The sequence below is a fragment of the Bison bison genome, unplaced genomic scaffold (genome assembly GCF_000754665.1).
Source record: "Bison bison bison isolate TAMUID 2011002044 unplaced genomic scaffold, Bison_UMD1.0 scf7180017864492, whole genome shotgun sequence".
In the NCBI taxonomy this organism is placed as follows: domain Eukaryota; kingdom Metazoa; phylum Chordata; class Mammalia; order Artiodactyla; family Bovidae; genus Bison; species Bison bison.
In genome coordinates this window covers 2201198-2216201 of record NW_011495051.1, presented here as the reverse complement: position 1 = coordinate 2216201, position 15004 = coordinate 2201198, and the positions used below count along the sequence as shown (strand labels likewise).

The 15004-nt window shown below is 44.0% G+C and overlaps 1 protein-coding gene across 2 annotated transcripts in view; it reads right to left on the bottom strand.

Annotated features, from left to right (window-relative positions):
* Nucleotides 1-938: 938 nt before the first annotated feature.
* ZNF77 (zinc finger protein 77) overlaps nucleotides 939-15004 on the bottom strand; it is a 17469-nt gene continuing 3403 nt past the window's right edge. The window contains exons 1-4 of one of the 2 annotated variants that reach the window (XM_010863633.1): nucleotides 14915-15000; nucleotides 4561-4687; nucleotides 2783-2963; nucleotides 939-2365 (exon numbers count right to left, since the gene is read on the bottom strand). In XM_010863633.1, the coding sequence (XP_010861935.1) occupies nucleotides 1270-2365; nucleotides 2783-2963; nucleotides 4561-4687; nucleotides 14915-14917 (1407 nt within the window). In that variant the 5' untranslated portion in view covers nucleotides 14918-15000 and the 3' untranslated portion in view covers nucleotides 939-1269. Of the gene's footprint in view, nucleotides 2366-2782; nucleotides 2964-4560; nucleotides 4688-14914; nucleotides 15001-15004 lie in introns of those variants that run through there. The other variant, XM_010863634.1, reaches the window with a different exon arrangement.

Below are 15004 nucleotides of genomic sequence, written 5' to 3'. Positions count from 1 at the left end.
TGAAACTCCAGTACTTTGGCCACCTCATGCGAAGAGTTGACTCATTGGAAAAGACTCTGATGCTGGGAGGGATTGGGGGCAGGCGGAGAAGGGGATGACAAAGGATGAGATGGCTGGATGGCATCACCGACTTGATGGACGTGAGTTTGAGTGAACTCTGGGAGTTGGTGATGGACAGGGAGGCCTGGCGTGCTGCAATTCATGGGGTCACAGAGTCGGATACGACTGAGCGACTGAACTAAACTGAACTGAACCTTACCCAAGATGACAACACAGTTCAGTAGAATCATCTAGACAACAGCTTTCATCTCCATGCGAACAAGTCATTCTTCTTAACTCTGTGTTTTGTGTCCAATTTCTAACCAAGGTCAAGGACAATGAGCAGAGGCCAAATTACAAACATTACCAGGCAAGACAAAAGGTCTTTCAAGACCTTCCACAATTACTGACTACTGTGAGGAACACAGATATAGTATCCACTAGCAAAAAAGAAAGAGACTTCACTTTCACTTTTCACTTTCATGCATTGGAGAAGGAAATGGCAACCCACTCCAGTGTTCTTGCCTGGAGAATCCCAGGGATGGGGAAGCCTGGTGGGTTGCCGTCTATGGGGTTGCACGGAGTCGGACACGACTGAAGCAACTTAGCAGAAGCAGCAGCAGCAGCCAAAAAGAAACATGGAAGATATACCTTTCAGTATAAAGACTCCAGAGGAGGGTAAATACTGAGTCAGGAAATTCCAGTACCTATAACAGTGGATGAGAAAAGACTTTTCAACGATATTATGATCATATTATGATCACATACTATGAACATTTGGCAAAGTAAAGATCAAAAATATTTTCTTCTAAACTGATACCACATTAAAAAAAACACAAATCAAAAAAAAAAAAACACCTTTCATTCTGGGTCTATTGTAATGACATTGAGACATGTAGTATATAATTGTGTATTTAATGTCCAAGGTAACAAAACACAAGTAGTAAAGATGATGAGAACATAGAGGGATGATTACTATCTTAAGTGTTCAGATCAGCAACATGAACTAGAAATTAACACACTGGGATCCCTATTCAGGATGAGGCACTTTTAAGGAAAAACTATATTTATTTCCATTAAAAAAATTCATCCTACCCTGAGTTTTCAAGTACAAAATAAATGAAGTGCTGAAGGCTTTCCCTGCATTCTTTCCATTCATAATGTTTCTCCCCCTTGACTGCTTCATTTATAAGGTTTTAAGGGAGAAGGCTTTCCCACCAATCTTTGTACTCAGAATTTCTCGCCAGTATGTGTCTTCATGTGTCTCTGCAGGGATATGAGACACCTGTAGGCTTTTTCACACTGCTGACATTCGTACGGTTTCTCTTCACTGTGAGTTATCATGTGTCCTTGCAAAGATCTTGGATACCTGAAGGCTTTCCCACACTGCTGGCACTGATAAGGCTTCTCTTCACTGTGTGTTTTCATGTGTTCTCGAAGGGACGAAGAAGTGATGAATGCTTTCCTGCATTCTGTACATTCATAGGGTTTTACTCCACTGTGTGTTTTCACGTGTTTTCTGAAGTACTTAGGACAACTGTAGGATTTCCCACAATCATTACACACATAAGGCTTCTCTCCTGTGTGTATCCTCACGTGTCCTTGCAGGGATTTGAGATAGGGAAAAGCTTTGCCACACTGCTTACATTCATAGGGCTTTTCTCCACTGTGTGTTCGCATGTGTTCCCGAAGGTAAGTGCACCAGCTGAAAGCCTTGCCACACTGCTTACACTCATAGGGCTTCTCTCCAGTGTGCATTCGGACATGTTCTCGGAAGTGTGAGATGCCAGTAAAAGCTTTCCCACATTCTTTGCACTTATAGGGTTTCTCTCCAGTGTGAGTTCTCACGTGCCGTTTAAGTTGGCAATAATAACTGAAAGATTTCCCACACACATCACACACATAGATTTTCTGGCCATATTGACCTCTCTTATGTCCCTGAAAAGTGAGAGCTTTTCCAGATTTTTTACAGTCTAAGGAATGTTTACTACTGTGACTCTTCACAGATCTCTTAGATGCTCGCCCATCATCTTGACATTTATCAGGTTTCTCTACAAAGTCTGTTTCCCCAGCAGGGCTGAGGCACAAGACACAACTGCAGGTTTGTCCACATTCCTCACATGTATAAGGTTTTTGCCCAATGTGGGACTTTTGCTGATTCTTCTTCAAAGAATGATCCCTGAAGGCTTTTCCACATGTAATGCATTGATGAGGCTGAATTTTAGTCTGATAACTCTCATGCACAGTAAGATCTATAATCCTGTTCGGCGTTTTTAGAGATTGATGATCTTCTTTACCTTCACAGAGACTTTCCACCAAATGATTTCTGGTCAAAACAGGAAGTGAATTATTAGGGATTAATGATTTGTTTATGGTTATTCATTATTATTTTGACTATATATCTGTGATTTTCAATGAATGGGCATGTTTTCAGCACTCTCTGCAACATGACGAAGTGCAACAAAGGTTAATGCTCTGGCTGAGGGCTCAAAGACAGCCATAACTTTCAGTGTTTTTTACATGAGGTTTTCTAATCATCATTTCCTACTGAATTAAGTTTCTGATGCTCAGTATCTATAGCACACTTATAAAAGTATTGTTTGTAAAATTTCTGAGTACACAATTGTTTATTAGCTAACTTTACAATTGTTTAGCTAAGTTTACACCTTTCTTTACCATCACATGAGTCTAACACTCTGCTGAGATCCCTCATCCCCCTTCTCCCTGTGGGAGTGCCACTCACCTCACACGCCTCTCCTGAGTTAGATGCTGATCTCGCAGGTTATGAAATGCCCAGTTTTCTCCCAAAACAGACCTAGAATCATTTCTTGTCAATCTTACAACTTCCCGTTCAATGCATAGTCCAGTCTCCAAGATATCCCACTGAGGACTTGATACACTGACCTTAACTTGAGGGCAAGAACCTGCAATAATTGGAAGCATAATTAAATCATTGGGAAAGAAATGGTGGGGGAAAGGAAAGAGACCATATCTAGATTTCTTTCCATAGACTCATTCAAAAATGTAAAATAATTGTATAAAGGAAGAAAGGAGATGTGTGATATTGTGATCTATCAGACACACACACACACACACACACACATATTTGGTTACTGAGATGACCAACATGTACTTTTCAAACTGGGTCCTTATTCACAGTTTCCTGCTCAGGGATCTCAAAACCCTTGGAATTTCCTGAGCAATACAAACAACAGAATAATATGTGGTCTCTTGTGCTCATTTCCAGAAAATGCTTCAGGATAAGAAAGGTGAAATAGGTTTCCTATGATTCATAACAAGCCTTTTCCATCCCAATTGAGTTTATATTAATGAAAGAAAGTGTTGCAAAGAACCTGAGTATGGGGACTAATTGCCAATAAAGATAACCACGTGATTAAATACTTGAAACTTTCAGTCCCACCCATATCCCTCAACACCCCCAAAACCTCTGGGGGTGGGGGAGCAGCTAGAGATCAAATCAACTGGCAATGGCTGGTGACTTCATCAACCATGCCTATGTAATGAAGGTATGAAAAAAAGGTTTGGAGAGCTTCTGGGTTGGTGAACACATAGAGATATGGTGAGACTGGCACCTGGAGAAGCAGGGAAACTCCTTTTCAAATCTAGAGCATTTCTTACATCTAGCTGTTCCTGAATTATATCCTTTAATAATGAACCTGTGATCTAGTAAGAAGCATGTTTCTCTGAGTTCTGTGAGCTATATTAATATATTAACTGAACCCAAGGAGAGAGTGATGGCCATCATAGGGAAAATGAGTCAAAATGGCAGTCTGTTCACTAATAAGTACCTCACAGAAGTAAAGTAGAAAGGAACTGGGCAAAATGCACTTTCCCAAATGATCCCTTTGTCAGAGGAGCTCCAAAAAGACTTCAAGTGAACAAGAATGGATGAAAACTCCAAGAAGGAAGCCAAGTTAATGACACCTATCACCTTCTCAGAGACCTGAGTTGTGCTCCTAACGGGTACATCCAAATATCCCTCCCTGACCCAGAGCATGCTCCTCCCGAGCAGGTGTGCTCCCTGGTGATCACAGGTACAGAGGCCCTGGATGAAGTCTATGGACCCAGCTCCCCTGGGAGGTGGGACAGAGTGCAGCTGCCAAAATGCTCCTAGAGAATGCTCCTCATGGGGAGGGTGGAGGACAGGTTAAGTGTAGGTTTAACTGCAGCAAGATCATCTCAAATGTGTACTGATCACAGAATAATTTTCACAGGGTGAAATCCATTATGCTTCTCTCATTGGCCCAAGGTGACAATGGAGACCATGCTCACAGTTGTGAAATTAGGGAGCCTCAGGATTCTGATCAAGAGTAATAAAAATCAATTCAGTATAGTAACACTGTCATGGAAAAGCTATCTACTTTAGGTAGGTTTTAAAAAGGTGGGGACCATGTTTGCCATTTTTTTCAAAATACTCCCATCCTCATCACTCATAAGAAAGGACATTGTAAGAAGTAATTGTTCGCTAAAGACTTAGTGCAGGGAGGAAGCCGTCCTCACCCACAGTGGCCAGGTTCCTGCAGGTCTCCAGCATCACATCTCTGTAGAGCTTCCTCTGAGCAGGGTCCAACAGTTCCCACTCCTCCAGGGTGAAGTTCACAGCCACGTCTTCAAAGACCACTGAGTCCTGAAACAGCCACATGTTCTGTGTCAGCGAGACTCCTCCTTCACCCCCAAGTGGGAAGGATGGGGAGGCCAACAAGCGGGAACTGGACTCAGTTCCTAGGACTCCTGAGCTCATACTCTTGCAGGCAGTGATCACATGCCAGCAAATCTAATGCAGGTTCCTCAGTGATGGTGAGTGCTGGACACTGAAGCAAAGTGTAACTGATAAACACACACATAATGAAAAAGAACTGTTTTTAATGAAACAGAGCAGATCATGAGGCTGGACAAGTACTGAAAATGAAATCATTATTCAGATGACTTGGAAATGGATATGGGGCCTGCTTGTAAGTTATTTCCTTGATTCTCCAAGAATAGGAGCATACTGTCAGGAGGTTGTGGACAGATTTTCCAGGACCGCTGCATCTGAACAACTTTCAATTTGACTGAAACAGCATATAAAAGCCTGGTCTGGTCCCCTCACATCTGACAGAAACATACACACAACGCTCTGCCAGGATGAAGTGGACACCAAGGGCACAGACACAGGTCAGGGTCCAGGGCCTGGGACACCCGTGGAGTTAATGTCGGGTTAAGAGAAGGCCTGGCTCCTGAGGGATTGGTCAAGCCAGCAGGGTCTGTCTGATAAATAACCAAGTGCCCAGAGTACAAGGAAGATGCCCCACAAAGAAGAGCTGCAGAAGATCTGATGGCAACAGAGTTGAAGGTAACTTGAACAGAAAGAAAAAAAAACCACCTAATTATTGTCTTTAGGACAACATAGGCTGACGCCACACCCCTGAAATACAAAGCAAATGATTATTTTTATAAATTAGAATTTTAATCAAAGATATATTCTGGAAATCTAAATGATAAAATTCCTACTATATCAGCTACAAACACAAGGCTACCTCACCTTGGGCTGCAACTGGGGTTTGCTAATCAAACTCCTGAAAATGTGGACTACTTGGGAGTTTGTTAGCGGTCCTAGGGTTAGGACTCAGCGCTTTCACTGCCTGGTTGCCCAGTTGGCTCCCTAGTCAGGAAACTAAGATCCCACAAGCTGTGCAGTGTGGCCAAAGGAAAAAAAAAAAGGGACATTAGTCATCAAGGAAATGCAAATAAAAACCACAGATACTTCTTCATACCCACTAGGAGAGCTGTAAGACAGACAAGCAAGTGTTGGTGAGGATGTGAGGAACTTGGAACCCTCAACCACTGCTGGAGAGAAGGTAAAATAGCGAAGCCACTTTGAAAACAGTCCAGCAAATCCTGAAGATTATTAACACAGCACCATATAACAGCAATTGCACTCTAGCTATCTAACTACCCAAGAGAGGCAAAAGGAAAACACCAACCCAAAAACGAATACACACAGACACCCACAAACATGAGTTGTGACAGCCAAAATGTGGGAATAACTCAGAAGGTCATCAACTGACTTGGATAAACACATTCAGTCTAATCTCACAATGGAATATTACTGGCAACAAGAGGAAGGAAATACTGATCCATAGCAAAAAAATCAATGAACTTTAAAAACATTATCAGAATTCACAAATGCCCACTGGCAGTATCATATCATTGCAGACTGCAAACTCACAAAAACAAATCTCAATGTATTTTGATCAAGCGAAACAAGCAAATGAAATGTAAATGTTTAAACAGATCCTTTAAAAATATAATCAACTTTTAAAAGCTGAGAGGGTGGGGAGCAGGGACATGTTGGTGTGTGTCTGCAGGAGTACAAGCCTTGGAACCTGGACAGCTGGGTGTGAATCTGAAAGAACCTCTGAGTGGCAGCAAGGTCCGTGTACCTGTGTGTTGCATGGATATGTGGGTCTGGGGGTGAGCAAGCACCTGCATGCATTTGACTGAGAACATCAGTGTTTGAGAACATCTGTGGCAGTATTGTGGGCCACTGGGCGTGTTTGTGTAGGCATCAGGTGGCACACACCTGATTGTGATTTGCAGGGTTCACTTGTTCGCTCAGTTCTTATCTGCATGCATCTGTGCTCAGTGGTGTTTGATTCTTTGCAACTCCATGGAATGTAGCCCGCCAGACTCCCCTACCCGTGGAATTCTCCATGCATGAATACTGGAGTGGGTTGCCATTCCCTTCTCCAAGGAATCTTCCTGACCCAGGAATCAAACCCAATTCTCCTGCATTGCAAACAGATTCTTTACCACCTGAGCCACCAGGTTCTTACCTACTGAGCACTTAAGCCTAAGGAGCTGGACATATAGAAGTGGACAAGGCAGGCCAAGCACCCTGCCTTCCTGGAGCTTGCCTTCCGGCAGGAAGACAGACCATAAACAACACTATAAATGTTATCTGGCTATGCTGGATAAATGGGATAGAAAAGGAGAGCAGGGTGAGAGACAGAGAGCTGGGGGCAGGGTGCAGGTTAAGAAGGGTATTGGTATGTGTGTCCAAGTGTTCATCTGAGAGTGGTGTCTGAGTGTATGTGTGTCCCAGGAGCAGAAGGCTGCCATCTGGCCCTCAGCCCAAGTGTCCCCCCGACATCCATGTGCCCTACTTGGCACCTCCATCCCAGGCAGCCCTCCCCACTGCCCCATGAGCTCCCCAAATGAGTGAGAGTCCCAGCATGAGCCATCCAGCCCATTCTCTCAATGCCACCCAGCCCAGACACCCTTGCCTTCCCCACATCTCAGTCTCACTTGGCCCCCTCCTTACCCCACCCAGCACTGCATCAGGGCTACCACTGGTAGTGTAATGGGTAGAAGGCTAGCGACTGTCAAAATGGCACTGGGGTAATAACCTAAAACAACAGGGCTAGACTCATGCCACAGGGGGAAAAAATTTTTTTTAATTAAAACTAAAAACTGATTGTTACTAATACTAGTTTTCTTTCTCAATTATGTCTATAAAAATGTTTTAGTGGATAAATTCCAAAACATTTAATGACAATAGTAGAAAGAAAGAAACGGAGAGATGAGCCATATCCACAGAGAGACTATGATGTCACCTTCTCCCAAACATTTAAGAATTTTATGAAGGTACCATTCCAGTGCACAACAAGGTTTCTCTTAGGATTGGTTTGTTCTGCTTTGTTTGACTTAAAAACCACTTCTAAAAACTGAAATAAAAGACGAATTTCTAAAGACAACCAAGATTTTCTATGGAGTAAGGTGGTGGGATGTTTCCTAATGCACATTAAAACATTTTAAACTATAGCGATTATGACAGGATGGCATTAACAGAGGGATGAATAGATATACCTATGGAAAAAATCACAATGCACAGAAACAGGCCCAGCTGGATCTATGCCAGGACACGTGCTGCTGGGATGGGGCTACTGATACATGGGGCAGCAGCCACTGGCTATCTCCAGGGGAGTAAGAAATCTTTTCTCTTATGACTACATGTGCAATAACCAATTCACTGTGGACTTAACTGTGAAAGAACAAAGTAGGACACTCTGTGAGACACTACAGGGAAACACATTTATGACTTGAGCGTAGGATGAGTTTTCTTATATATGGAAAAAAGAGTAAGCTACAAAGGACGAGATGGATAAATTCAATCCAAGTCTATTAAAGTTAAGAATTACCCAGAATTGGGGTCGGGCTGGGAGGGAGGTTCAAGAGGGAGGGAATATATGTATATTTATGGCTGATCCACTTTCTTGTAAGGCAGAAAGCAACACAACATTGTAAAGCAATTATTCTCCAATTAACAATGAATTTTAAAAAGTACAAAATCGAAAGAAATGATAACTCACAATCTAGGAGAACATATTTGCCATACCTAGAAATGAAAAAAGATGAATGTCCACAGTATGTAAATAAAACATAAGAAATCAGTAGACATACAAATGAGTTCAAGGTGAGGAAACTATTTCACAGAAGATGAATTACCCATTGAAATAAATGCTCACCACCAATGGTTATCAGTAAAAACCAATTTACAATCACAAGCAGACCCCATTTCACACAAATGGACACAAAAGATGAACGAAATTAAGTTGGATTCTCCAAGTACTAGGAATGGCATGGAATAAACACTCAACTCCAGTCACCCCTCTGCACTTCCTAGTATTTCTAACTTATCCATAATCTACAATCCCAATTTTTCTCCTAGATATAAAATATTTATACCTTGCACTTAGAGTTGGGAGACAAAAAGGAGAATAACAGCACTGCTGACAAATCAAAAATAAATGTGAGGGACTTCCCTGGTGGGGTAGTGGCTAAAACTCCATGCTCCCAATGCAGGGGACCTGGGTTCGAGCCCTGGTCAGGGAACTAGGTCCCATGTACCGCAACTAGGAGTTCACATGCTGCAACTAAAGACCCCATGAGCTGCCAAATAAGTTTTTTTTTTTTTTAAATGTGAGACAACCCAAGCCCCACGAGGACTGGATGGAGGAGTTAAATGGGGAAGCCCTTCCTCTGACATGAGCACGTTTGAAACAAACGGACTGAGAACCACAGATAAGCCTTCTGTGTGCCGCTACTGGTGTGGAACTGGTCACCTTCACTTACTACAAATGCAGCAGAAGCAAAACCAAATAAAACACGGCTGATGATGAGGGACACCCGCAAAGCTGCAAAGAATAAAAAGATCAGGACAATCGTCATCCAGGGGGCTGACTGCTGGGAGGTGCTATCAACCAACCAATGAATAAAAACCTACACCTCAAATACAACCAACAGACACCAACAGCAAAATCACACAGGGAATTATCTGGCAAGGATTTTAAAGCTATAGAAAATACTTCAATGAGTAATTACAAACACACTTGAAACAAATAAAAAATTGAAAGTCTCAGCAAAGAAATAAAAGCTACAAAGAAGAACCAAATGGAAAATTTAGAACTGAAATACAGTAACTGAACTAAAAAACTGGATGGTTTAAAATTCAGCATGAATATGACAGAGAAAAGAATCAATCAACTTGAAGGTAGGACATCAGAATTCAACCAATCTGATTTAAGGGATTAAATATGATAGAGTACCTGAAGAACTAAGGATAACACAGTACAGGAGGCAGTGATCAAAACCATCCCCAAGAAAAAGAAAGGCAAAGAGGCAGCATGGTTGTCTTAGGAGGCCTTAGAAACAGCTGAGAAAAGAGCAGCGAAAGGCAAAGAAGAAAAGAAAAGATATACCCATCAGAATGCAGAGTACCAAAGAATAGCAAGGAGAAAGTCTTCCTAAGTGAACAATGCAAAGAAACAGAGGAAAACAACAGAATGGGAAAGACTAGAGATCTCTTCAAGAAAAAGAGATACCAAAGAATATTTCATGCAAAGATGGGCACCATTAAGGACAGAAACGGTACAGACCTAACAGAAGCAGAAGATATTAAGAAGAGGAGCCAAGAATACACAGAAGAACTATACAAAAAAGATCTTAATGACCCGGATAATCATAATGGTGTGATTACTCACCCAGAGCCAGACATCCTGGAATGTGAAGTCAAGTGGGCCTTAGGAAGCATCACTACAAACAAAGCTAGTGGAGGTGATGGATTCCAGCTGAGCTATTTCAAATCCTAAAAGATGATGCTGTTAAAGTGCTGAACTCAATATGCCAGCAAATTCGGAAAACTCAACAGGGGCCACAGGACTGGAGAAGGTCAGTTTTCATTCCAATCCCAAAGGAGGGAATGCCAAAGAATGTTCAAACTACTGCACAGTTGTACTCATTTCACAAGCTAGCAAGGTCATGCTCAAAATCCTTTAAGCTAGGCTGGCTTCAACAGTATGTGAACCAAGAACCTCCAGATATACAAGCTGGATTTAGAAAAGGCAGAGGAACCAGAGATCAAATTGCCAATATCTGCTGGATCACAGAAAAAGCAAGAGAGTTCCAAAAACACATCTACTTCTGTTTCACTGACTACACCAAAGCCTTTGATTGTGTGGATCACAACAAACTGGAAAATTCTTAAAGAGATGGGAATACCAGACCACCTTACCTGCCTCCTGAGAAACCTGTATGCAGGTCAAGAAGCAACAGAACCAGACATGGAACAACAGACTGGTTCAAAATTGGGAAAGGTGTATGTCAAAAGCTGTATATTGTCACCCTTTTATTTAACTTACATACAGAGTACATCACACCAAGTGCCGGGCTGCATGAAGCACAAGCTGGAATCAAGATTGCCGGGAGAAATATCAATAACTTCAGATATGCAGATGACACCACCCTTATAGCAGGAAGTGAAGAGGAACTAAAGAGCCTCTCAATGAAGATGAAAGAGGAAAATGAAAAAGCTGACTTAAAACAACATTCAAAAAACTAAGATCATGGCATCTGGTCCCATCACTTCATGGCAAATAGATAGGAAGACAATGGAAACAGTGACAGGCTTTATTTTCTTGGGCTCCAAAATCACTGCAGATGGTGACTGCCACCACAAAATTAAAAGACCCTTGCTCCTTGGGAGAAAAGCTACAACAAACCTATACAGTGTATTAAAAAGCAGAGACATTACTTTGCCAACAAAAGTCCTTCTAGTCAAAGCTAAGGTTTTCCCAGTAGTCATGTACAGATGTGAGTTGGACCATAAATAAGGTTTAGCGCCAAAGAACAGATGCTTTTGGACTGTGGTGTTGGAGAAGGCTTTTGAGAGTCCCCTTGGGCTGTAAGGAGATCAAACCAGTCAATCCTAAAGGAAATCAAATCTGAATATCCATTGGAAGGACTAATGCTAAAGCTGAAGCTCCAATACTTTGGCCACCTGATGCAAAGAGTTGACTCACTGGAAGACTCTGATGCTGGGAAAGACTGAAGGCAGGAGGAGAAGGGGATGACAGAGGATGAGATGGTTGGATGGCATCACCTACTCAATAATCATGAGTTTGAGCAAACTCCAGGAGATGGTGAAGGACAGGGAACCCTGGTGTGCTGCAGTCCATGGGGTCACAAAGAGTCGGACATGACCGAGCAACTGAACAACAACAACAATCTGAACAGCAGAGAGAAAATAGACAAAAAATAAATGACAAGTGTCTTAGAGACCCGTGGGACAAACACAAAACATTAGTATCACTGGAGTCCCAGAAAGAAAGGAAAAGAGGATACAATAGGAAATTAACAATAGATTTAAAGGACTTCCCTGGTGGTCCAGAGGTTAAGAATCCATTTGCCAATGAAGGGGACATGGGTTTGATCCCTGGTCTGGGAAGATCCCACAAGCCGAGGGGCAACTATACCCGTGAGCCACAATGACTGAGCCTGCACTCTAGAGTCTGGGAACCACAAGAGAAGCCTCTGCTCACTGCAACTAGAGAAAGCCCAAACATAGCAATGAAGACTCAGCACAGCTCCAAAATAAGTAAATAGTTCTTAAAAAAAACTGTACACACACATAAGCAAGTGTATCTGAAAAAAACAAAACCCTACACCTTCACATAATGGAAGAGAAATATCTTAACATACTTGTACAATGAGCCACAGGGCAGAAGACTCTTATCAAGGAAACAAAAGGGAAGAGCAGCCAAGTGTGAGTCGCTCAGATCAGCAGCCTGCTGCCCATGGTGCACAGGAGACCCCAAGTCAGAAGGTCAAAGCTATGTGAACTGGGGATCAAGGGGTGCCCCCAGGGCAGAGGGAGGGACTGAGCTTTCCCATGGAGGTAAAAAAAGCCCCCTCCTCTGAGCTTCAATTTCACCAGGAGGAAACCCTCAAGTTCATCCACCGTCTCTCAGCAACAGTTGAACCCAAGGAGACTTTACCATGTCCGACCATCACACTCACTCAGGGCGCACACCTCACAATCCACCAACTCCCTGGATGAGGCCCAAAGCAAAGGTCAGGAAACAGCCAGCCTTAGGGGACACATCACCCCCAGCACTTCTGCAGGTAGATCCCCTCCCCCACTCTCCTGCCATTAACAGCTCCTTCTGTGGTGGTTCTATGGTTCAAGGCCACGCATGTGGGGAAGGGCACCAGCAAGACCCCAGGGCACCTTCCTTCCCCTCGTTCCCAGGCTCAGCTTGTCCCCAACCCCAGGGGATGCACCGGTTTTGGGTCATTTACAGGAGACATGATGCCCCATCTCCGTGTGTGAATGAGGATCTGCAAAATTGCTGCTTCCTCCTGTGTTCCTGGATAACGCAGGGGAGGGAAATTTTAGGGCAGGTTTCTGGTTCAAGAAACTGGTTACTGCTCATCCCTTTGAGAAGACAGGCCTCAGTTCACTAACTCCTCGTAACAACAAGCTGTGACTCATCTAAAAAGAAGTGAGCAAGTCCCCATAGCACAGGTCACTGTTTCCAGAATTTCTGTGTCTGCTGACTGACTAACAGAAGTGGACCAGCACCAGACACCCTTCACAGAAGAGTTGCTAAGATTCTTAAGAATCTTTTTCATTCACATCTCCACCCACTTCACATGAAGGGGTGGGAATGCCTGCATTTCCGGCAATTCTAATGGAGGACAGAACATTCCCTTCTCCCCAGAGGCATCTCTAGTTAAGTCCCAAAGACCCAGGAGAACCTGAGCCTTCAGGAAAGAGCAGAGACCTGAGATGTTACCACCGTCACTGAGGAGAAGCCAGGCAAGAAGAATTCAGTATTCTACACCTGCTGAAACCAGAAGCTGGAGGAAGGGAAGTTACTCGTGCTGAGCTGGACCAGAGGAGGCTGCTCCCCCATGTCAGGGGACAATGCTGAACCCTCTGTGAGCTCTGTGCTCCTGGAAACATATATGGAAGGTGAAAGGACCCCTCACACTTCGGTGTTCTGGAAAATTGGAAGCTGCAAGAAACTGCCCCACTTGATTCAGAAAAGACTCACATGGAGACCCTTTGTTTATTCAGGGCAAGGCCAGATACTGCCCCCCAACCCCAAAGCCCCATTTCCGCCTCATTGTGATTAGGGGACCTGCTTGCCCCAATGACCACGCAGAACAGGTGCTTGTTGGCCAAACTGTGGTTCAACCCCTCGACTTCTCCCTGAACTTTGGCCTGCTTCACCCCAGCCAGCACACAGATCCCCAGCGACAGGCTGGCCTCAGGGATCTATGGTCCAAGCATCACGCCTGGCCCTTCCTGGTTCTGGTCACTCCTCTCTGTAAAAGGAAAACTCTCCTTGCCCAGCTCTTGAGACACTTGCAGATCTTAGGGTCACGTGTCCTCTCTCCTGCAGGGCCCCCTGTGTCTGGTGGAACAGATCCTTCTCCCTCTGGAATAACTCATTTGAATAAAGGTCTCTTGTTAGAAGGTTAGGGTTGTTTCAATGCCACAGTCTTGACCAAGTGTTCTCAATGGCTCCTGTGAAAATTAAGAAAGTGAAAACTACCTAAAAAGAATCAAGAGTGGAGCCAGAAGGGAGAGCCTCATCCAGTACCACTTGACATCAATTAGAGGAAGAAATGTGGACTGTGGACCCCAAGAGAAAAATGGAAAACAAGAATCATCAATTACAGCACCCAACAGAAAAGCATGTACATGCACTGCATCTTCTCAAGAAACTGGCTACCTCAGCAACTAGCCAATGAGAAAAATTGAATTTTCCATTTTCTCCATGGATTTTATTACACCAATACAACCCCTCCCAATTCCCTCCTTTCTCCACAATACATAAGTTTGTTGGACATGCTTATAGCTTTTGCTATACCTCGTCTGTCCCTAATTGCAATTTTTTGTTGTTCCCCAATAAATCCATTTTTCCTAGTAAGTAATTGTTATTTTTAAGATCAACATCCATTTTTTTTACCCAAACTTTACTCCAAGCTTCTCTTCCCAAATGCCCCTGACTCTGGGTTACTCCCCACTACAACTACCAAACTGAGGATCACTGAGCGGCAGAACAAGTCCCCCCTGACCTGGGCCGAGGATGCCCTGACCACAGGACCTCTGATTCTGTCAATGAGCCTTCCTCACACAGAAAAGTACTTTTCCGTGTGGTTGGCGACGCTGGCACATCCCTGAGATCCGAGCCTCGGCGCTCTGACAACAGAATTTGCAATAGAGTGTCTCTGACCAACTGTGGACTTGACTTCATCTGTCAGGTCCCGGGAAGGACCCCAGAACCCGACCACCCGCTCCGGACGTTGCCTCGTCCTCAGCCAGACATCCAACAGGCCAAGGACGCGGTCGGAACTCACGAGACTCCACATCGCGGTCGGGGGCCGGAGACTCGAATTGGGACCCGGGAGCCCCACGAGCACCGGACAGGAGGCCGGCACGCGAAACGAAGTGGACGGTGAAGACTACCGTCCGGCCAGTTCGAACCAGCCCCAGCCAGTCTCAGCGCCAGCCCCACGCACTCACCATTTGAGCCTCTCACCCCGCATTCAGGTGGCTCTCTCCGTGACCCTGCAGCCCAATGGCTCAGGCAGGTCAGAGCGACAGCGAGGGGAC